A 24,783-nucleotide genomic window follows, 5' to 3' on the forward strand; every position below is an offset into this window, starting at 1 on the left:
TCTGTTTTGTTTTTTAGAGACAGGGTCTATGTTACGCAAGCTGGACTGGAACTCCTGGGCTCAAGGTATCTTCCCACCTTATCCTCTTGAGTAGCTGGGACTGCAGGCATGTGCCATCACAGCTAGCCCCAAATATCATTTAAAAGCTTCCTCAACTCTGATAGTGAAACAGGATATTTCCCTGACCCCTTCGCAGGCTGGAACTGGAGTGCACGGGTGCCAGCAGGGGCAAACGCCACTCACTCGACCCACTCTCAGGAGGGGGAGCATGCAGGCTGAGTGGGTACAGGAGCCAGGGCAAGTGCTTTTGGGTGCCAGCAGGAGCAAAACTCTGTGCAGGGCCCATGGCAATGTCTAAGGGGTGTGCCCATGACCCCTTAAGCCACAGAAGGAATGGTACAGTGCCCTTTTAGTTTTGCCATCTGTAGATAGCTTAAGTGTTAACAGTTCAGTGGAGGGTTGGTGTGACAGCCTTTTGCACCTGCACTCGTGGCACCCGAGTTCTTGTACAGCATCCAGGAGGAATGAGGTCACCTGGGCAAACTGAAGATGGTAAATGCAGGGGATTTGATTGCTGATAAAAGTGGCTCTCAGCAGGAAGGGGAGCTGAAAAGGGGATGGAGCAGGAAGGTAATCTTCCCCTGAAGTCCAGCCATCTCCAACTAGACTCTTCTCCAAAGCTACATCATCAAGCTGTCCTTCTGAAGACAAGCTGCTTCTCTCCAACATCCAACCAGTCTCCGACCTCCAGCTGCTTCTCCTCCTCTCTGCCAGCTGAGTCTGAGGTTTTTATGGGCACAGGATGGGGAGCAGGGCAAGCCATGGGTGGTTTTGGAAAAGGCAAAATTCAAGTGGGAAAACAGGGATGTAAGTTCTCACTTTGGGCCACAGTATCAGGCCTTTAGGCTTGAGGGTGGGAACTTCACCAGGGACCCACCCTCTTCTGCCCAGAATTTCCTTGCCTCCTGTCCCTATCAATAGGTAGCTTCAGACATAGTTTCCAATCTTTCCCACCTCCTAGTATACACACTATTGTGTAAACTCCTCTCCTTGAGTGTGGACTATACCTAATAACTTGCTTCTAGTGAAGAGAATACAACAAAAGTAATGGGATGTCACTTCCATAATTAGATTACAGAAGATTGACTTTCATCTTATTAATACTCTCTCTCTTGCCTTCTTGCTTGCTCACTCTGGTGAGCAAAACTGCCATCTTGTGAGATGCTCTATGAAGAAGCTCATATGGCAAGGAACTTCACCACATGAGCTGATGGATGAAGGTTTCCACCCATCAGCTCACAAGGAAATGAATCCTGCCAACAACCAAATGAGCAAGCTAGGAAAGGGATTCTTTCCAGTCAAGCTTTGAGATCACTACCTCTTCTTAAAAGACCTTGAAACAAAGGACCCAGGTAAGCCACACAGGGATTCCTGACCCACAGAAGCTGTGAAATAATAAATGCTGTTTAAGCCACTAAGTTTGGGGTTAATCTGTTACACCACAACAGATAATTGATACAGAATTAAAATATACATAGCCAACATGTCATAACCTAGAATGCTGTTGAAAATCCAGTAAGTAGTCTGCCTGAATACACAAGTGTCACAAGAAAGCAAAATCAACAAACCAAAACTATAATTTGTTGTCAATTAGTATGAAAAAATATCCAAAGTCATATAATATATAGATGGTTCCCAACTTACAATGGATCAATGTATTGATCTTTCAACTTTAGGATGGTGCAAAAGCAATACACATTCAGTAAGCTCCTTAACTTACAAAGAGGTTACTTCTGGATAAGCCCACTGTATGTTGAAGATATTATAAGTTAAAAACATACTTTTGCCTTATAATATTTTCAACTTATGATGGGTCTATGAGATGTAACTCTATGAAAAATTGGGGAATATCTGTACTTTGCAGCTAGAATATCTATTGCAATATTTCTTTTTATTTTATTTTATTTATTTATTTAGAGATAGGGTCTCACTATGTTGCCAGGCAGGAGTATAGTGGCTATTCACAGATACAAACAGCGCACTACAGCCTTGTACCACTGGCCTCAAGCAATCTTCCCACTTCAGCCTTTGGAGTAGCTGGGACTACAGGTATGTGCCACCCTACCCAGTTTGCATCATTTCCTTTAATCAAATGAAATCATATCTGACTCAAAGTATTTGCAAGGTTTTTTGTTACTTCATTCTGATAGACCTCTAATAGAGTAAGTTTTTAGCTCTGTGACAGAAGTAACAGCTAGTAGACATTTTAGTAGCTGTTAATTAACAACAAAAGCCAAAAGATTCCTGGATACAAAATTATTTTCTCTCTCAACTGGATCTCACAAAATTTTGATATACTGTACCATGTTTGCAGACCATATACTTATTTGTGCCCATAGACTTCAAAAGACTGCAAATTCACCCACTAATGTGAAAAGAGCTTTGGGATAGAAACTCCACACATATTTTTTTATTTATTTTTATTTTTTATTTTTTGGGGACTGAGTCTTGCTCTATTGCCTAGGCTGGAGTGCAGTCACATGATCTCGGCTCACCACAGTCTCTGCCTCCCGGGTTCAAGCGATTCTCCTGCCTCAGCCTCCCGAGTAGCTGGGATTACAGGCATGTGCCACCACACCCAGCTAATTTTTGTATTTTTAGTAGAGACGGGGTTTCACCACATTGGCCAGGCTGGTCTCAAACTCCTGCCCTCAGGTGATCCGCCCGCCTCGGCCTCCTAAAGTGCTGGGATTACATGCGTGAGCCACCGCACCTGGCCTCCACACATATTTTTCAAAAGACAGACCTAGGGTTGGGACCCTAAAGCATTCATTCAAATCCTTCATTCAATAAAGACTTCGTGCTTATTGTGTACTAGGTTCTGGGATATGATAATGAAAAAGAAATAGTCTAACTGATAGTTCAATTTATATCACTATCTAGTAGCAAGATTCTAAAATGAAGGAGTCATAAATCCACTTAATAATATTATCATTTAGCCAGCATTTCTCTATCATTCCTAAAGAATAATGTGAAATTGCCAGATGCCTTGCTGAAATTCAATTCAAATAACTTATGAGCACAAACAATATGCCAATGCTGGGACTACAAAAATTAGTGAGATATGAACCTTGCTCTCAAGAAGCTCATAATTTTGAAAAAGAGATAAAACTATATCTTGGCATTCTTCCAATCTACCAAAATAGTAATCCCATAAAAAGAGTCATCCTATATTTCACTTTCTTACTCTTAGCTATATCCTGCTATAAAATTAAAATACATCTTTTCTCCCTTGGTGTTTACAAGTTCCAAATATTTATAGACTTATGCCTCTACTTCACTGTCTCTCAGCCAAGATGAACATATTTAGCTCTTTTTCTCCTTTCCTTTTAAAGCAATTCCTCATTTTAAGTTATTTTTGGTGATTTTATTTATATTCTCTATTTCTGTATTAAATTCTAGGATTCGAATGACATGATTAAAATATTGATTCAGATATAAAATCAATCATAATGAAAGACACCAATCTTTATGATGACGTAATGCCTCTGTGTGTGATGTCCAAAACACTGGCTTTTATTTACTTTAAAATTTTTATATTATACTGTAAATTTATATTTACTCTAACACATTTAATTGTATGGATTTTCCAGGTTTCTCACATCAAATAAAATTTAGAGATGGTGAGTACTCAGTTGTGACTAACAAATAGTGTGAAGCCAAATTTCTTACAGCAATAGAAAATGAAGCATTAAGAAAAACAAAACTAGTCACTGACTACAACAGCAACTCTTAAGCTCACAAAACATAATTTTTCAAATGGCTCCATCATCCTCTTTTTTTTTTTTTTTTTTTTTTCAGACGGAGTCTTTCTCTGTCGCCCATTCACCCATGTTGGAATGCAGTGGCGCGATCTCGGCTCACTGCAAGCTCCGCCTCCCGGGTTCACGCCATTCTCCTGCCTCAGCCTCCCGAGTAGCTGGGACTACAGGCGCCCACCAACACACCCGGCTAATTTTTTTTTGTATTTTTTTTAGTAGAGACGGGGTTTCACCATGTTAGCCAGGATGGTCTCGATCTCCTGACCTCGTGATCCGCCCGCCTCGGCCTCCCAAAGTGCTGGGATTACAGGCTTGAGCCACCGCGCCCGGCCTCCATCATCCTCTTTTTAAGACCATATTCATATTTCATATACTTTATATTTCTGTATCTACTACAGAATGTATTTATAAAGCAAGCATACAGTTTAAATCTATTCCTGAAAGTACTTTGGCAAAACCATGACAATATGGCACAGATATCAGGACTCAAGATTAGTGAATCATGAATTGAAGGGGCTATCACAGATTAGATTCCTGTTGGTTCAAAGTTTCTTTTTCTTTTTCTTCAGACAGGGTCTCGATTTGTTGCCCAAGGCTGGAGTGGAGTGCAGTGGCACAATCACGGCTCACTGCAGCTTTGACCTCCTGGGCTAAAGCAGTCCTCCCACTTTAGCCTCTTCAGTAGCTGAAACTACAGGCATGCACTGCCACACCCAGTTAATTTTTTATTTTTTGTAGAGATGGGGTCTATGTTGCTCAGGCTACTCTTGAACTCCTGGGCTCAAGAGATCCTCCTGCCTTGGCCTCCGAAAGTGCTGAAACTACAAGCATGAGCCACCATGCCCAGTCAGTTCAAAATTTCAAATCTTATCAGAGTTACTCACTTGAGGAGTTGGAGGCATTCAGTAAATGTGTGGGTAAAGTATAAACCAGTGCTATACTATGTAAGAACCATATTCAGAATGCATTTTCAACATTGTGTTCATGCCATTGATGAGGTAATAATAATCAGTGGTGGCTTTTCTAGTGGGAGAAAAAAATCATTCTGTTGCTCACAAACTGTCAGTACTTAAACAAACAAAAAGACCCCGAAAACTCTCTAACTCTAGCAGGCTCCAACCCATATCTTCTGAGCACAACCTCACACTACTGCAATTCAGCTTCTCCATGTTTGAGCCAACCAGAACTGCACATCCTTTCTGAGATAATCCAAGTGCTTCTTTATCTCCGAAGTTTTACATCCAAAACCCCCTTAGGTTACCCTCATCACCCAAGTCTCTTTAAATTGTAGTCATCCTTCAAAGCGCAGCTCAAATGCAACCTGCTCTTTGAAACTTACCCTTATCCCCCACTCAGAAGCTCTTCTGGCCTTGCATAGATTTAATCTGTACTTCTCATGTAGCTACAATCACATTCTCTCTCATCTATCTTATAATTGTTTGTGTGTATGTCATATTTCTTCAAGGCTCCTTAAGAAGAAGGTCTTTTGACATGGTCATATTTGTGTTGTTCCCATCCCTCTGTGCTTTACACATACAAGAAAACGAAAAATCTTCATTGAGGATAGTGTATTCAAATGCCTGATCCCCAAAATGTCAGTACCATTCTCTCTGATACTCATTCACTGAGGAAATACTTCCTCAACACCTATTGTGTACAGGGGCAGTAGTGTATAAAAAGAGTCAGACATAGACCTTGCTCTCTCAAGAAGTTCACAGGCTATGAGATGTTCTAAGAGATCTCTAAAACTGCTATAATACTAATAGATAAATGCCATAAGAGAAGTAAAGATGCAGTACAACAGGAACCAACAACAAGAAGAGATTGGTTCCAAGTAGACATGGATATGAGGGTAAGTTTTAATTAACATTTGTGTTGGGCCCTGAAAGACAGATAGTATTTGAATATGTTAAGACGGGGATAAGGAGTTTTAAGATAGGGGAAATAAAGGCCATTGAGGCAGGAAATCCCAGGAGGAGACAGGGAACACTCAATAGTTCAGTAGTAAAGTATACATGAAAGATGACAGGAATAGAGAAAAATTTTAAAGGCAGTTAAAGCTATAATTGGTAAAACTCTGAAAGCCAAATAAGGAAGTAGAGTTTTAGTCTGTAAGCAATAAGGAACTATTTCAAAGTTCTTGAGCAAGAGCTGTGTATAGTCAGAAGGTCCAAAGTGGATTGGAAGGGAAAGAGATTGTTGACAACAGACAAGTATAAAGGCTAGTATCACAATGCAAGAAAGAGGTAGTAAAAGCCTGAACTAGGAATGAGGACTAGAGATAAAAATAGACGAATGCGAGGCATATTTTAGAGACGACACTGAAAGAACTTGACAAGTTCTGGATGTGGAGTGCAAAGAAGGGTCTGCAAAAGGTAAAATAAGTTTCTAGGCTAGGAAGAGGGTGGTGCCATAACCAAAAGAGAGGAGACTAAAGCAGCAGCAAATCCGAATGGGAGGAAACTGAGTCCTGGGCATACTAAATTTTGGTATCAGTGGACATTCAGGTGACAATATCATGAATAAAATATGTTAAGCTATGCTGTTTAGAACAAAATATAGAATTTTATGAAAAAGAGAGAGGAGCTCAGATAAATTAATCTTCAATAAAAGATTCTGATCAATGATTCAGACATGAACATAACCTCAAAAATATAACCTGCATAAGTTTCATTAAGTGCACAGCAGATTAAAATCTAAAAGCCCATTTATGAAGGAGTTCTTCTCATTATCTAGAACAACATCATGTACCCAATAATCTTTTTGTTTGTTTTGAGATAGGGTCTGGCTCAGTTGCCCAGGCAGAGTTTGCAGTGATCTCAGCTCACTGCAACCTCCACCTCCCAGGCTCAAGCCATCCTCCCACCTCAGCCTTCCAAATAGTGAGGACCACAGGAGCGCACCATGCCCAGCTAATTTTTGTATTTTTTGTTAGAGATGGGGTTTTGCCATGTTGCCCCGGCCGGTCTTGAAGTCCTGAGCTCAAGTGATCCACCCACCTCAGCCTTCCAAAGTGCTGGCACTACAGGCATGAGCCACCACACCCAGCCCAATAATCATTTTAAAACATGCTGATTCATAGCTAATAGTAAAGTGGACATGTGGAAGCCTCAAAGAATCTTACAGTCAAAAATTATAAGGAGAGGCTGGGCATGGTGGTTCATGCCTGTAATCCCAGCACTTTGGGAGGCCAAGGAGGACGGATCATGAGATCAGGAGTTCAAGACCAGCCTGGCCAAGATGGTGAAACCCCATCTCTACTAAAAAATACAAAAAAAAAAAAAAATTAGCCTGGCATAGTGGTGGGTGCCTGTAATCCCAGTTAATCGGGAGGCTGAGGCAGAGAATTGCTTGAACCCAGGAGGCGGAGGTTGCAGTGAGCCGAGATGGCGCCACTGCACTTCATTCAGCCTGGGCGACAGAGAGAGACTCTGTCTCAAAAAAAAAAAATTATAAGGAGAAATGCTTCCATTAATATGGTAAATGCATCTTTTGTGGTCACTATCATTTAACCCCAATTTATACAATGTCACAGCAAGAATGGTCAAGTCAGATAAGTAGCCCTGACTGACAAGGTCCCAAGGGATACTAACTAGATCCTTTCGTCAATAAACGCTGCTCATCGGTTTATAAAATGAAATTTACCTAGATGTATCCCTACCATATCCCGAGAATTCTCAAAAGCCTTAGAAACAAAAGATCATGAAATCACTTTGTGGGGGCAAAATAAAACCTCCAATGATAAACTGAGGAGAAAATGAGGATTACAGCTATTCCATAACTACATCTTCTTAAGAACAAACAAAAGAAACTTGCAACAACATAAACTAACAACAATGTAAAGATGAATACCTAGCAATATAATTTGATATCAGTAAATGATGGTTACATGTATACTGAATAAAAAAGTAAAATCAAACACTAAATTGCAGCTAATTTGCCTAATAAGTATATACCACCTGTTAGATTTATTTATTCATTTATTAATATTAATAACATTCTTTTTACTAGATGCAATGTCATTATTTCAGTTTAGATCTTAAGGGAAAGAAAAATGAGAACTCAGTATTAATTACGTTTTTACTAATGATGAGCAATAGTATGAAGAACAAATTGGACTGAAATGTGCATGTTTCACATGTGACTACTCCATTAAAATTGTATAGTAATCACTTGTTCAAAGTCACACTGATATTTTACAGCTATGCATAAATATAATGGAATGATATACACCAAATGTTAAATAATATTAACCTTTTGATTATAGGTTTATGGGTGATTTTTATCTTCTTTTTTGCTTATGTATATTTTCAAGTTTTTCTATAATTAATGTTTTATTATAATGGTACCAAGAAGAAAATATATTTTTTAAAAGAGGAGGGAAAAACATATTGATGAATTTAAAAGAAAAATACTTACCAAGTCTCTGTGAAGCACCCAATTTGCATGGAGGTAATGGATACCATCAAGAATCTGGTAAAGTAAGGATTTAACCATAGATCTTGGCAACTGCATGGGCTTTTTATTTGCTTTTGATGCACGGTGAAACTTAATAATATGCTAAAAATTAAAAAAACATAATAATATCGTCTTTGCTAATATCTATGCCAATAAAACACAATCAATGTTGTAATAAATGCTCTATATTTTAAAATTACTTATTAAAGGCTAATAATGACACAAAGAAAAATAATCTGAATAATAAGTTCAACCAAAACTGAATTTATTTTGAGGGTGAATGTGACCATGTTGATGAGGGGTTATAATGACTAAATTTACTGAAACCATTAAGATTTTCATTAAATAGGACCAAAAGGTAAAAAGGACTGATATTGAAACAGCTGCCTAAGAAGAGTATTATATTCTCTACTGAAAGAATAAAAGATTAAAAAAAGAAAGAAAGATTGTAAATCTTCACTTTCTATAAAAAGTTAGCACTTAGTACACTTGGGTAACATCACTGATCAGGTGTATATTTGAATTATTGGAAAAGTTTCATCTTTGTTTGGCACAGAACAAATTAGAATACATTCCTGGGAGTTAATGTTAAATATGAAATTGCTAAAAAGGAGAGAGAAAAAATAGGAAATTCAATCCCACTGAAATAAATACAACTGGGTCATCATATTCAAATTTTTTTTTTTTTTTTTTTGAGACAGAGTCTCACTCTGTCACCCAGGCTGGAGTGCAGTGGCGTGATCTTGGCTCACTGCAAGCTCCACCTCCCGGGTTCACTCCATTCTCCTGCCTTAGCCTCCCGAGTAGCTGGACTACAGGTGCCCGCCACCACGCCTGGCTAATTTTTTGTATTTTTAGTAGAGACGGGGTTTCACCATGTTAGCCAGGATGGTCTCAATCTCCTGACCTCGTGATCCGCCCACCTCAGCCTCCCAAAGTGGTGGGATTACAGGCGTGAGCCACTGCACCTGGCCCCATATTCAAATTTTTATATCCACATGTTATACTGTGGGTTATAAAAACATTGTACTGAAAGGGAAAAAATGCTACCTGCCCGAGCAGTGCTCCCACCTCCACCTCCATCCCCACCCCACCCCTGCCTCTGTCCAAAACATAAAATGGACACTGAGGACCATCAAAATCCTATGCAAACAATACTGATGAAACTGTCAATAGTGCTCCAGTAACTTTAAGATGACCAAATGGTATGTAAAATTATTAAGCTATTTATACAGCTTTCTTATTTTTATAAACTGTTCAGTAATAACATTGATTTGATTTTAAGAAATAACAGAAAATTAGAGTTTATACTATAGCAGTGATTTCCAGTAGAAATATATGGGAGCCACATGTATAACTTCCCACTTTTTAACAGCTACATTAAAAAAGAGTCTGGGTGTGGTGGCTCACACCTGTAATCCCAGCACTTTGGGAGGCCTAGGCAGGTGGATCACCTGGGGTCAGGAGCTCAAGACCAGCCTGACCAATATGGTGAAACTCCGTCTCTACTAAAAACACAAAATTAGCTGGGCGTAGTGGCGTATGCCTGTAATCCCAGCTACACAGGAAGCTGAGGCAGGAGAATCGCTTGAAACCAGGAGGTGGAGGCTGCAGTGAGCTGAGACTGCATCAGTGCACTCCAGCCTGGACAATAAAAGCGAAACTCCGTCTCAAAAAAAAGAAGAAACAGGTAAAATCAATGTGTGCAGTTCAGATACTTCTGAAGTGAATTTTCTAAATATTACAAATACTATCTTCTCAGTAAAATGTCAGTTTATTGCTTAAATTCTTTAAAATCAACATTTATGATTATATTTATTTTGAAATATGGTATTGGACAGTACAGTTCTACAGGACCTGACTATTCCAATGTACTACATCATCTTCTTTCATCACCTCACTGATGTTCAAAGTAAAGTACATACACTATCAAGTAAGCCTTGGTTGACACATAGGGGAATATAGAAAAATGGGGAAAATACAATGTCTGTGAATATCCATGAAAAGAATTGAAAAAAAAAAAAACACACGGGAAATTCTTGTCCATATCTGCTATAATAGCATACACTCTGAAAGTTTCTTTAAGACAGTACTTATTCCTCAACAGATTTATAACTTATATAGATGACAAACCACATTATATTAAATCAAAATTTATTAGTCAGGTGTGGTCATGCACCTGTGGTCCTAGCTACTTGGGAGGCTGAGGCAGGAGGATCGCTTGAGCCCAGGAGGTCAAAGCTGCAGTGAACCATAACTGTGCCACTGCACTCCAGCCTGGGCGATAGAGTGAGACCCTGTCTCAAACAAACAAACAAACAAACAAACAAACAAACAAACAAGGCTAGGTGCAATGGCTCATGCCTGTAATCTCAACACTTTGAGAGGCCAAAGTAGGAAAATCACTTGAGCCCAGGATTTCAAGACCAGCTTGTGCAAGATGGCAAGACGTTGTTTCTATAAAACATTTTTGAAAAATTAGCCAGGCATAGTGGTGCTAAATTAATTATCCATAATTTGAATTTATTGCCACATTTGAAGTTTGTTACTTTTAGCAGTTCCTCAGATAAAGTGTTTAAATGTTCTGATTCCTAATTTGAAAAGACAGGAATTAGAATTTTTTGCTTCTTTCATATGTTGATAAAACATCCTTAAAGTAATCTTCACTACACGTATTAGTAAATTGCCATTAATTACTTTCATAGAAGTATAGTCTCCCGCCGGGCGTGGTGGCTCACGCCTGTAATCCCAGCACTTTGGGAGGCTGAGGTGAGCGGATTACCTGAGGTTGGGAGTTCGAGACCAGCCTGACCAACATGGAGAAACCCCATCTCTACTAAAAATACAAAATTAGCCGGGCATGGTGGTGCATGTCTATAATCCCAGCTACTCAAGAGGCTGAGGCAGGAGAATCGCTTGAACCTGGGAGGCAGAGGTTGTGGTGAGCCAAGATTGTGCTATTGCACTCCAGCCTGGGCAACGAGAGCAAAACTCCTTTCCCCCCCTCGCCCCCCACCCAAAAAAGTATAGTCTCCCGTTCATTAAAATCTTTCTAAAGTAAAATTTCTAAATATTACAAATACTATCTTCTCAGTAAAATGTTAGTTTATTGCTTAAATTCTTCAAAATCAACATTTATGTTTATATTGACTTTGAAATATGGCTAACAGAGCAAGCTTTCCTTTCTGTTAAATTTAAAAATACAATTAACAATATGTATTTTATATAAATATGCTCCATACCTATATAAAATAATCCTAGAAATACAGTGAGATTATACTTACCCACAAGTCATGCTCTGCATAATCAAACAGCAGCCATACCTTCCTGTCACTGTGAGAAAGGAACACCTTCTGCAATGCGATCACATTAGGGTGCTTCAATTCTCGCAAAAGCTGAATGCAAAAGAAAGAGAGGGGTCACTGTTGTGTTAGCAAGGAGGGGGAAATGATGAATGTCTTATAACTTCAAAACGAAATTTCTGAAAATCTAGAGAATCCAGGTAAGCAAAATGAAAGAAAAAAATACCACCCAAAATACCTCTATTCAGAGATAAGCTCTGTCAACATCTTGGTGCATATCTTTCCAATCCTTTTTCTATGTGCTTAGGTATATTTGTTTTGTTTGGTTTTGTTTTGCTTTGTTTTACTTTCTTTCTTGTCAGAGACTGCAAGCAGGAATGTGTTTTTAAAAATAGGATTTTAAATGGTAAAATGTAAAACAGTAAACAAAAGTTAATATCATATCATTAAATAATTAATTACATTTTTGTACATGCATATCTTTTTTACTAAAGAAACTGTTCCTTGGGAGGCAGGAATCCTGTATTAATACTGCTTATATCTACCCTAGCACTGTACTGGTGCTCAAGAAATAATGCGACAAAACAAGGAAAGATATTTAACAATCCCTGTACTTATCCATCCCTAGAGTGTGTGGTTGAGGGTTTTTTTTTGAAGAGTAGTGAGTATAAGGGAATGACTGTCATGCCCACTTATAAAAACTGAAGTTGAGAACAGGTCCTGTAAACAGAAAAAAAGAAATAGGACTTCACAAATTAAAAGCTTTAAGCTGGGCTCTGACGATATGTAGGAAAGGTAGACCAGAGCAGCAAGCAGAAACAGCACTTTGCGCATAACAGACAGCTGCTTGATAAAATATTTAGCAACAATGACATTATTGCTCAAGGTAAAAGCCTTAGAAATATGCCTGCTTCAGGCTGTCCTTAACCAGGGTTCAGATTTCATAGGTAAAGAGAAATATATTCAATTTAATAAATATTTTGAATACCTTTTAAATGTAAATCTCTGTGAAAGATGCAAAAAGGGAAAGACAAAACTTCCCTTGAATTTTATATGTGCAAGATGATTATATACAAATGTTTTTCTCTCACTTAATCTTTAGAACAATTTTATGATGCACACAGAACCCAAAGCTCAGTGTGATAAAAATAACTTAACCAAAGTCAAATAGCTAGAAAGAGAAGGGGTTTGGACTTAAATAGATCTGCCTGATTGCAACGTCCATGCTTTTTCCACTACAGCTAAAGTTCATGTCTTCAATTCCCACAATGTGGTAAGGAAGACAGACACATAAATAGATCAATGAGGCAGAAAAAAATAAACTGCTTACCCATTCTAATAACTTTAGTAACTTTTTTTTTTAGATGGAGTCTTGCTCTGTTGCCCAGGCTAGAATGCAATGGCACAATCTCAGCTCACTGCAACCTCCTCCTCCAAGGTTCAAGCGATTCTCCTGCCTCAACCTCCTGAGTAGCTGGGATTACAGGTGCGCACCACCACGCCTGGCTAATTTTTGTATTTTTAGTAGAGATGGGGTTTTACCATGTTGGCCAGGCTGGTCTCGAACTGCTGACCTCAAGTGATCTGCCCACTTTGGCCTCCCAAAATCTAGAGAGTTTGCCATTTTGAACACTTCAGGGTCTCTGGCTCTGGCAAACCCTGTTTTTAATAACCCCATTGCCATGGCCAGCCTTGAAGCACTTAGACTCTGGTAAGAGACTTCACCCCGGGCACAATCACTGTCTCCTTCTTTCTGACTCCTTGATATTGATGAACGTAGAGAGTTTGCCTTCATTACCTACGCAAAATATGTTCTCTTTGCAGCCTGAAGTAGATGGGAAAGTAAAACTCCACTTCTGTATCTAAACCAGGCTCTTGAAACACCCAACATTGGCACAGATCCCTGATTCCTGGACCTCGCTTGTCTGGGAAAGTGGTTGTCACAGTAGCAATATTTAATCAACACTTCTAAAAAACTACGTTCTCTGTGACTTCCAATTGTTGATCCCACTAGAATAAATTCATTTTAAGTCCTCTGTTAAAAAAATTGTTTTGACTAGATAATACATTCATATGGTTCAAAAATCAAAGGATATACAAGGATATATATTGAAATGTCTCACTACCACTCCTCTTGCTTCCCTGGAGGTAACAACTTTTATTAATTGCTTGTTTTCCTTGCAATGTTTCTGAATGCAAATAAAAACAAATATGAATATCTATTTTATCCTCCATTGTTCACACAAAAGATAGCATAATATACACACTGCTCTGCACTTTGTTTTTTTACCCTTATTCTATCTTGGAAATCTCTTAATATTAGGACAATATCAATATTAATCACTTCAGGTGAGAAGTGATTTGGCATAAAAGAAAAATTTTTTAAAAGAAAAAAATAATCTTTCTTGTTCTTTTTTACAGTAGCATGGTATTTCTAGATCAACTTTTTTAATGTGGTAAAATATATACATGATGTAAAATTTACCATTTCAACCATTTTTAAGTATACTAGATATACTTAGTATATTTACTTAATCCCACTACTTATACTAGTTCAGTGGGATTAAGTACAACCATCATCACTGTGTATTTCCAGAACTTTTTCATCCCAAAATGAAAATCTATACCATTAAACAGTATCTCCAGGTTGCCCCCTACCCCCAGCTCCTGATAACCATTATCTAATTTATGTCTCTATGAATTTGACTGTTCTCGGTATGTAGTTCATATAAGTGGAACAACACGGTGTCTGCCCATTTGTGTCTGCCTTTTTTTCACATAATATAATGTCTTCAAGGTTCATTTGTGTTGTAGCATGTATGAGAATTTCATTCCTATTTAAAGCTGAATACTATTACATTGTATGTACAGACCACATTCCGTTTGTCCATTTGCCCCTCAACAGACATTTAGGGTGTTTCTACCTTTTGGTTATTATGAATAATGTTCCCTAAATATTGGTGTATAAATAACTATTTGAATCCCCACTTCCAATTCTTTTGTATATATACCCAGAAGTGAAATTGCTAGATCCTATGGTAATTCTATGTTTAATTTTTTGAGGAACCACCATATAGGTCATTTTTGTAAAAAAAACTTTTTTTGTAGAGATAAAGTCTCACTATGTTGTCCAGGCTAGTCTCAAACTCCTGGCCTTAAGCAATCCTCCCACTTCAGCCTCCCAAAGTGCTGGGATTACAGGTGTAAACCACTGTGCCTGGCCTAGGTCTCCTTTCCATATGTCATACAGGTAGTTACTTTGTTGCTTCACAGATACTGTGTTTCTCCCAAGTAGAAGGTTTGTGGCAACCCTGCATCAACCAAGTCTACTGGCACCATTTTTCCAACAGCATGAAGCTCACTTAATGTCTCTGTGTCACATTTGGTAATTCTTACAACATCTAAAACTTTTTCGGGCCGGGCGCGGTGGCTCACGCTTGTAATCCCAGCACTTTGGGAGGCCGAGGTGGGCAGATCACGAGGTCAGGAGATCGAGGCCACGGTGAAACCCCGTCTCTACTAAAAAATACAAAAAATTAGCCGGGCGTGGTGGCGGGCGCCTGTAGTCCCAGCTACTCGGAGAGGCTGAGGCAGGAGAATGGCGTGAACCCGGGAGGCGGAGCTTGCAGTGAGCCGAGATCGCGCCACTGCACTCCAGCCTGGGTGACAGAGCGAGATTCTGTCTCAAAAAAAAAAAAAAAACAAAAAACAAAAAACTTTTTCAGTATTTGATGTTACTATTGTAATTGTTTTGAAGCATCACAAATTGCACCCACATAAGATGGCAAACTTAATTTATAAATGTTGTGTGTGTTCTGATTGCCTCACCCACCAGCTGTTCCCCCATCTTTCTCCCTCTCTTCGGGCCTCTCTATTGTCTGAGAAACAGTAATACCGAAATCAGGCCAACTAATAAAACTACAATGGCCTCTAACTGTTCAAGTGAAAGGAAGAATCTCACATATCTCTTGCTTTAAATCAAAAGCTAGAATGATTGAGCTTACTGAGGAAGGCACACTGAAAGTTAAAACAGGCTGAAAGCTAGGCCTCTTGCACCAGTTAGCCAAGTTGTGAATGCAAAGAAAAAGTTCTTGAAGGAAATTAAAACACACAAAGATAAGAAAGCAAAACAGCCTTATTGTGGATAGGGAGAAAGTTTTAGTGATCTGGATAGAAGATTAAACCAGCTGCAACATTACCTTAAGACAAAGCTGGCTGGGCGCGGTGGCTCACGCCTGTAATCCCAGCACTTTGGGAGGCCGAAGTAGGTGAATCACAAGGTCAGGAGTTCAAGACCAGCCCAACCAACATGGTGAAACCCTGTCTCTACTAAAAATACAAAAAATTAGCTGGGCATAGTGGCGGGTACCTGTAATGCCAGCTACTCGAGAGGCTGAGGCAGGAGAATCACTTGAACCCAGGAGGCGGAGGTTGCAGTGAGCCGAGATTACGCCAATGTACTCCAGCCCGGGTGACACAGCGAGACTCTGTCTCAAAAAAAAAAAAAAAAGACAAAGCCTAATCCAGAACAAGGCCCTAATTCTCTTCAATCTGTGAAGGCTGAGAGAGGTGGGGAAGCTGCAGAAGAAAAGGTTGAAGCTAACAGAGGTTGGTTCATGAGGCTTAAGGAAAGAAGTCACCTCTATAACATAAAAGTGCAAGGTGATACAGCAAGTTATCCAAAAGATCTAGCTAAGATCATTGATGAAGATGGCTACAAAAAACAGATGTTCAATGTAGACAAAAGAGAATTCTGTTGGAAACAGATGCCATGTAGGACTTTCATAGCTAGAGAGAAGTCAACGCCTGGTTTCAAAGCTTCAAAGGACAGGCTGACTATCTTACTAGGGTTTAACGCAACTGGTGATTTGAAGTTGAAGCCAATGCTCATTTACCATTCTGAAAATCCTAGGACCCTTAAGAATTATGCTAAATGGCCGGGTAGAGTGGCTCATGCCTGTAATCCCAGCACTTTGAGAGGCCGATGCGGGTGAATCACCTGAGGTCAGGAGTTCGAGAGCAGCCTGACCAACATGGAGAAACCCCGTCTCTACTAAAAATACAAAACTAGCCAGGTGTGGTGGCGCATGCCTGTAATCCCAGCTACTCAGGAGGCTGAGGCAGGAGAATCACTTGAACCTGGGAGGCAGAGGTTGTGGTGAGCCAAGATCGTGCCATTGCACTCCAGCCTGGGCAACAAGAACGAGACTCCATCTCAAAAAAAAAAAAGAATTGTGCTAAATCTACTCTACCTGTGCTCCATAAATGTAACAACAAAGCCTAGATGACAGCACATCTGTTGACAGCACGGCTTACCGAACATTTTAAGCCCACTATTGGGACTGACTACCTAGAAAAAAGATTCCTTTCGAAAGATTACTGCCCATTAACAATGCACCTAGTCACCCAAAAGCTCTGATTGAGATGTACAAGATTAATGCTGTTTTCATGATTGCTAACATAACATCCATTCTGCAGCCCATGAATCAAGAAGTCATTTTGACTTCCAAGTCTTATTCTTTAACAAATACATTTCATGAAGCTATAGCTGCCATAGATTGTGATTCCTCGGATGGATCTGGGCAAAGTAAATTGAAAACCTTGTGGAGAGGATTCACCATTCTAGATGCCATTAAAAACATTCATGATTCCTTCAAGGAGGTCAAGGCATCAACATTAACAGGAATGTGGAAAAGTTGATTCCAACCCTCATGGATAATTTTGAGGGGTTCAAGATATCAGTGGAGGAAGTAAATGAGATGTGGTAGCAATAACAAGAGAACAACAATTAGAAGTAGAGTTTGAGGATTAACTGAATAGCTGCCATCTCATGATCAAACAGGTTTGGATAAGGAGCTGCTTCTTATGGATGGGCAAAGAAAGTGATTTCTTAAGATGGAATCTACTCCTGGTGAAGATGCTGTGAACACCACTGAAATAACAACAAATAATTTGGAATATTACATAAACTTAGTTGGTAAAGTAGTGGCAGGGTTTGAGGGGACTGACTCAAATTTTGAAAGAAGTTCTAATATGGGTAAAATGCTATCAAATAGCATTGCATGTTACAGAGAAATCTTTCAAGAAAGGAAGAGTTCATTGATGCAGCAAACTGTATTACTGTCTTATTTTAAGAAATTGCCCCCCCAGCCTTCAGCAACCACCACTCTGATCAGTTAGCAGCCATCAATACTGACGCAAGACCATCCACCAGCAGAAAGATTATGACTCACTGAAGGCTCAGATAATCATTAGCACCTTTGAGCAATAACGTATTTTTTAACTAAGATATATACATTTTTATACATAATGCTACTGGACACTTATAGCAGTGTATGTTTATACTGTAAACTACAGTATAATAAATATGACTTTACTGGGAAACCAAAAAATTTGAGTGACTTGCTTTATTACAATATTTGCTTTACTGCAGTGGTCTGGAACCAAACTTGCAGTATCTCTAAAGTCTGCCTGTGTAAGAGGGAAGAGAGTAAAGTTTAAAACTACATGCATTTACTAGAAATTCTTCCCTAATCCCCAAATTTGCATTTTCTAGAGCATCAATATGCACTTTCTATTTCTGTGTACCTCTTATGCTTTTTCTACCCTATGGGTTTCTATAAGTCACTAAATATCACATGAAGGCAGACTGAGGCAAAGAAATAGCAAACTAATGTTACCTGTATCTATTTTGCTACTTCTTGTAATTCACCTTTCACTCTGCAGCCAGGAATGGTATTTCAAAAATCCTTAACTGATCATCTGTCACTGTGAACAGGTCTAAGGAATCAAAGCAAGAGATGAGGCAAAGACCATATACAAGGAGCCTTGTAAGCCATGCAGAAGTGTCACCATTGGCCGGGTGCAGTGGCTCACACCTGTAATTCCAGCACTTTGGGAGGCCGAGGCAGGCGGATCACGAGGTCAGGAGATCGAGACCATTCTGGCTAGCATGGTGAAACCCCATCTCTATTAAAAATACAAAAAAAAATTAGCTGGGCATGGTGGCGGGCGCCTGTAGTCCCAGCTACTCAGGAGGCTGAGGCAGGAGAATGGCATGAACCTGGGAGGCGGAGCTTGCAGTGAGCCGAGATCGCGTCACTGCACTCCAGCCTGGGCAGCAGAGACAGACTCCACCTCAATATTAAAAAAAGAAAAAAGAAGAAGAAGTGTCACCATTGAGGTTCTCTAGTATCACTGGCAACATGGTAGGGTGAATGGGTCAGTGGAGAAGCCAGCTGTTAGAAAAGGTACCACCCTTTGATTACCTTCTGTACATATTTGATGACTCTTAGATTTGGCCTCACTGAATTATATTAGAGTATCTTATAATGTTTTAACTGTTTGCATCTCTTCCCTGCCCTCCTCCTGCATTAGACCATAAGGTTCTTGAAGACAAAGACAATTTTTACTTACTAACTTATTTATTTTCAGACAAGATCTCACTTTGTCTCCTAGGCTGGAGCACAGTGGCACGATCATAGCTCACTGCAGCCTCAAACTCCTGGGCTCAAGCCATCCTCCTGCCTTAGCCTCAGTTGCTGAGACTACAGGTGTGAGCCACTACGCCCAGCTAATTTTTTTATTTTTTTTGTAGAAATGGGGTATCACTTTGTTGTCCAGGCTAGTCTTGAGCTTCTGGCTTCAAGTGATCCTCCTGCCTTGGCCTCCCAACATGTTAGGATTCCAGGTGTGAGCCACCGCACTAGCCCAGAAAGACATTTTAAAATTTATTTCTATATTCCTAGGGACTAGCACAATGCCTGACACACTGAAAGAGCTTTTTAAGTGATCTCATCTAGTCCGCAGGCTTTCAATGTCACCCATATGCATTAACTCCCAAATGTTTACCTCTAGTCCACCCATCTCCCCTGAACTCCAGCTATGTGTATCCAGCTGCCTCAAGAGCTCCATCTGAATGTCTAAAGGCCAAAACTGAGGTCGCACTCTCTACCTCCATTACCCTCTATTCCAGTACCTCCAGTACCCTCTATTCCCACTGCTCTTCCCCGGCCTCAGTTAATAGCAACTCCATCATTGCAGTTACTCGGGCAAAAACCTCATCTACTTTAACTCTTTTCCCAAATATCTCCTCCTCAGGGAGTCTTCCCTAGCCTTTCTATTTAAAATCGTAACCACCATTCTGCACTTTACCTTTCTGCAAGTACTAACACTTTCAAACATACCATAACTCTATATCCCTTATCTACAATTCTAAAGAAAGTGTGGAAAATCAAAAGCTTTCTAGTAACTCAGGTAGAAAAATTATTTGTAATTCAATAGAAAACAGTGCATTGTTAGGGGCACATCCTTTCAGTTACCTGATTCTGATTCTATAGAAGCTATTTTACAACTCTTTACATTACACATAACTGATAATGATGCAGAATAATTCTCAACTGTAGGCATACAAATTCTGTGCTGTCCGGTAGAGGTTCACTGACTTCCCTCCCCAATAGTGGAAGAATCTGGTTTTGCCTCAATTTGCATATCCATTTCAATATTCCTGATCTGTACATGTATCCGTTTTAAAGTTTCTCCTTTGAATGGGCTATAATATCAGCTTGGTTCCTTCATTCAAAAAGTTAAATAAGCTGGATGTAGTGGCTCACACTTGTAATTCCAGCATTTTGGGAGGTCAAGGCAGGAGGATGACTTAAGGCCAGGAGTTTGAGACTAGTCTGGTCACACAGCAAGAGCCCTGTCTCTACAAAAAAATAAATTAAATTAAATTATCCAGGCATGGTGGTGCAGGCCTGTAGTCCCAGCTACTAGGGAGGCTGAGGTGCGAGGACCGCTTGAGCCCACGAGTTCAAGGCTGCAGTGAGTTATGATCGTACCACTGCCCTCCAGCCTGGGTGACAGAGTGAGACCCTGTCTCTTTAAAAAAAAAAAAAAAAAAAAAGAGGGCCAGGTACAGTGGCTCATGCCTGTAATCCCAGCACTTTGGGAGGCCAAGGAGGGCAGATCACCTGAGGTCAGGAGTTTGAGACCAGACTGGCCAACATGGTGAAACACCATCTCTACTAAAAATACAAAAACTAGCCAGGCGTGGTGGTGGATGCCTATAATCCCAGCTATTCAGGAGGCCGAGGCAGGAGAATCACTTGAACCCGGGAGGTGGAGGTTGCAGTGAGCCAAGATCGCACCATTGCACTCCAGCCTGGGCAACAAGAGTGAAACTCTGTCTCTAAAAAAATTTTTAAAAATTTTTAAAAAGAAAGTTAAATAAAAATCATTAAAATGTGGTCATCTTATACCTGTATCACAGTCATAATTTTACCTTTTTTGAAAACAATCATTTAATACTCATTGTACAGAAATATGTCACTTGAACTGACAAGAAGCTGTTTACTGTTTGACATGAAGCTATTAAATGGACATGAAACTGTTTGTATGTTATTTATTGTCTGTCTCTCTCCACTAACATATAAGCTCCATGAAGGCAAAGGTTTTTGTTGATTTTATATCTCCAATGCATAAAATGGTACCTAGCACATAATAAACATTCAAATATTTGTCAAATAAATTAAATCTACTGAACTTAACTGGTTCTTATTCACAAAATAACTAGTAACGACCTGTAACCTAATAAAACTTTGCTACCCTTTCATGAGTTATTCTTTTTAAAAAGGTGTTTTAAATGATTTTGTTTTCAACAAACTGAATAGACAATATCTAAAATAATTATTCCAGGGACGCTAACCCTCCACAAGCTCCATTTACTTTAGGCTTAAAAAGGAAGACTTCTTTAAATTAGCACCTACTCTACCAGAAGAATAAGAGTCCTGGCTTGAGGTAAAGAGCAGGAACACAGCTCTGAATATCTCAGGATGGGATCTTTAACCTGGTGTATAATTCGAAGAGTAAAGGAGTGCTATGAGGGTGTTTCCTGAAAGGGCTGTGAGCACAATAAGTGCTACAAAATCCTAAAGAAAATAACACATCGCAAGGACAAAAAACCAAACACCGCATGTTCTCACTCATAGGTGGGAATTGAACAATGAGAACACATGGACACAGGAAGGGGAACATCACACTCCGGGGACTGTTGTGGGGTGGGGGGAGGGGGGAGGGACAGCATTAGGAGATACACCTAATGCTAAATGACGAGTTAATGGGTGCAGCACACCAACATGGCACACATGGATACATATTTAACAAACCTGCACATTATGCACATGTACCCTAGAACTTAAAGTATAATAATAATAAAAAAAAGAAAATAACACAAAGGAACCGGGGACACAGGGGAACACAAGTGAAGCAGACATTAACCTTATTAGTAGTTATGTCCAAGGCCAGTTTACTAAGAAAATGCTAGGCTCTAGATAAACATCACACAAGAGTGTATTCACTACCTCTATTTACTGAAAAAAACAAAGAAGTTAACTTTTCTACTGCTGTTTACTGAAAGAAACACATGAACAACAGTAAACAACCTAAATGTTCAATAATAAGAAAACTGACAAGTAAATTATGGTAAATAGCCACATATTGTAGCCTCAAATATATATACTAAAATATTTTAATTACTCGAGGAAAGACTATAACGTTGTGATAAAATGTAAAAGGACCACAGGCTGGGTGCAGTAGCTCACACCTGTAATCCCAGCACTTTGGGAGGCCGAGGTGGACAGATCACTTGAAGCCAGGAGTTCGAGGCCAGCCTGGACAACATGGCAAAACCCCGTCTCTACCAAAAATACAAAAATTAGCCAGGTGTGGTGGTACATGCCAGGAATCCCATCTACTCAGGAGGCTGAGGCAGGAGAATCGCTTGAACCTGGGAAGCAGAGGTTGCAGTGAGCAGAGATCGTCCTACTGCACTCCAGCCTGGGCAACAGAGTGAGACTCTGTCTCAAAATAAACAAACAAACAAACAAATAAATAAATATATATATATATATATGAAATAAAATATGAAGATATATAAATAACAGAAAATAGGCTGGGCGTGTGGCTCACACCTGTAATCCCAGCACTTTGGGAGGCCAAAGCAGGCAGATCACTTGATGTCTTGAGGTCAGGAGTTCAAGACCGGCCTGGCCAACATGATGAAACCGCGTCTCTACTAAAAATACAAAAATCAGCCGAGCGTGGTACCGCACACCTGTAGTCCCAGCTACTCGAGGGACTAAGGCAAGGGAATTGCTTGAACCTGGGAGGCAGAGGTTGCAGTGAGCCGAGATCGCACCACTGCACTTCAGCCTGGGCGCCAGAGTGAGATTCTGTCTCAAAAAAAACAAAAAAGAAACAGAAATATGCCAAAACATTAACAATAGTTATTTCTGGGTGTGAGATTATGCATAATTTATATTTCTATTTTTTCTATTTTACAAGTTTTCTTCAATGAGCATTACTCTTATAATTTAAAAACAAATACATACACACACCAAAAGACAGAACTTTCCAGAAATCCACCTACCAAAATGAGACACTATCATACTATCTCAGCTTCTTTTTATGTGGTTATCTGAGAAGAGACACAGTGAAAGAAGGAGATGGCCATACTTGTACTTTCCCCATCTCTTGGCAAAATCAGATTTTACCAACAGGCTTTAATCTCTTATCTAACAAATATTTGTTCAACATGACATCATACAACTACAAATATGTGTAATCATACTTAAACAGCAATTAAGTAGACCATGATTTTCCTGTGTCTCACATTACATGATAGCATCTTCCATGCCAGATACTCACAGCATAGTAACATGATCCCACCGGAGCCTAATGTTCAATGAACATGCCAATATTTTATCTGAGCCCCTTTCAAAGCATGTAAGTAGCTATTTTTAAAACGTCCACTTTTCACTGTCCTAAACGTAAAATAATCTACAGTTAGAACTCTAAACTTTCTCTAGATCCTGACTCCATTTAGAGAGTCTGTACTAGACTAAAAATTCCAGAATCCATTCGTATTTTTATCTATACACCTTTCTTCCCTTTTCACTTTCTGTTCTCCAAGTCTATGATGCCCCCATGGGTCTCTGACTCCTTTTTCAAGGGTATTCTGAATGGAAAGGTCCTCTTATACTTCAATAACTCACTTATCTCAAATCCAATCTTCTATTCTTGTTTGATCTCTTTTAAGTAACAGTGTGATTCATTTGACCATCAATCTTTCCCCTTGGTGAGAACAGTATCACCGACTTTATTTTAGAAAGCACAGAGTATCATTTTTTAAAATGTCTTAACACCTCTTTCCCCTTCCCAAAGAACTGAAGGTAAATGAAGTAGTGTGTTTTATAGCAAATAGGAGATTTGCCTAATTCCAAAATGTTCCAGTACTCCTAAAACTGTAATTTAAGAATTAGTATTTGAAAGTTGACACTTTCACACCTATGACAGGCCTTTTGGAAGCTGCTCTTTATAAACACATCAGGTTCATCATAACCTTCCAGCAGGTGGCACTCATACTCTGAAAAGGGGTCTGTACAGACTAACACAGCTCTGGTTCAAGATGGCCCTAAATTTTCTGCTTCATTTTACTTTAGTGACACTTCTTGGTTACCAGTCGTAAGCTCCAGGGAGGTCAATGTTCCCCATTGCCACCCAGCTGAAATGACAGTGAGGCAGTAAGTAAAATGCTAAAAATACAGGTTTTAGAATCAGAGGCTGAGTTTGAATCCTGTCTTAGTAGTAGCAGTTAAGACATAAGGCAAGTTGCTTAACTCTTCTGAATCTCATAGAATGTCTACTTACAAACATAAACACAGTTTCCACAAAGAATAAATTAATATAAATAGATTAAATACATAGCACAATGGGCCAGACATGGTGACTCACGCCTCTAATCCTGGCACTCTGGGAGGCCGAGGCAGGTGGATCACCTGAGGTCAGGAGTTCGAGACCAGCCTGGCCAATATGGTGAAACCCAATCTCTACTAAAAATACAAAAATTAGCCAGGCATGGTGGTGGGTGACTGTAGTCCCAGCTACTCGGGAGGCTGAGGCAGGAGAATCGCTTGAACCCGGGAGGCGGAGGTTGCAGTGAGTCAAGATGGTGCCACGGCACTCCAGCCTGGGCAACAGAGCAAGACTCAGTCTCCCAAAAAAAAAAAAAAAAAAAGTGCATAACACGATGCTTGGAATGAATTAAGCATTTGACATATTATAGCTTTTATTATCATTTTCAACCACCACTATTTGCAAGAATGTTATGAAGAGTAAATCAGATAATCTAAGTAAAATGGCTG

At 39.6% G+C, this 24,783-nt stretch overlaps 1 protein-coding gene across 8 annotated transcripts in view; it reads right to left on the bottom strand.

Moving 5' to 3' along the window:
• The window catches only part of CDK19 (cyclin dependent kinase 19), a 201,103-nt gene that overhangs the window by 48,226 nt on the left and 128,094 nt on the right, over nt 1–24,783 (bottom strand). For all 8 annotated transcript variants that reach the window (XM_063631114.1, XM_055261377.2, XM_055261341.2 and 5 more), the window contains 2 exons: nt 11,564–11,674; nt 8,241–8,381 (listed from right to left, as the gene is read on the bottom strand). In XM_063631114.1, the coding sequence (XP_063487184.1) occupies nt 8,241–8,381; nt 11,564–11,674 (252 nt within the window). The remainder of the gene's footprint in view (nt 1–8,240; nt 8,382–11,563; nt 11,675–24,783) is intronic.

The sequence above is a fragment of the Symphalangus syndactylus genome, chromosome 2 (assembly GCF_028878055.3).
Source record: "Symphalangus syndactylus isolate Jambi chromosome 2, NHGRI_mSymSyn1-v2.1_pri, whole genome shotgun sequence".
NCBI classification, from domain to species: Eukaryota; Metazoa; Chordata; class Mammalia; order Primates; family Hylobatidae; genus Symphalangus; species Symphalangus syndactylus.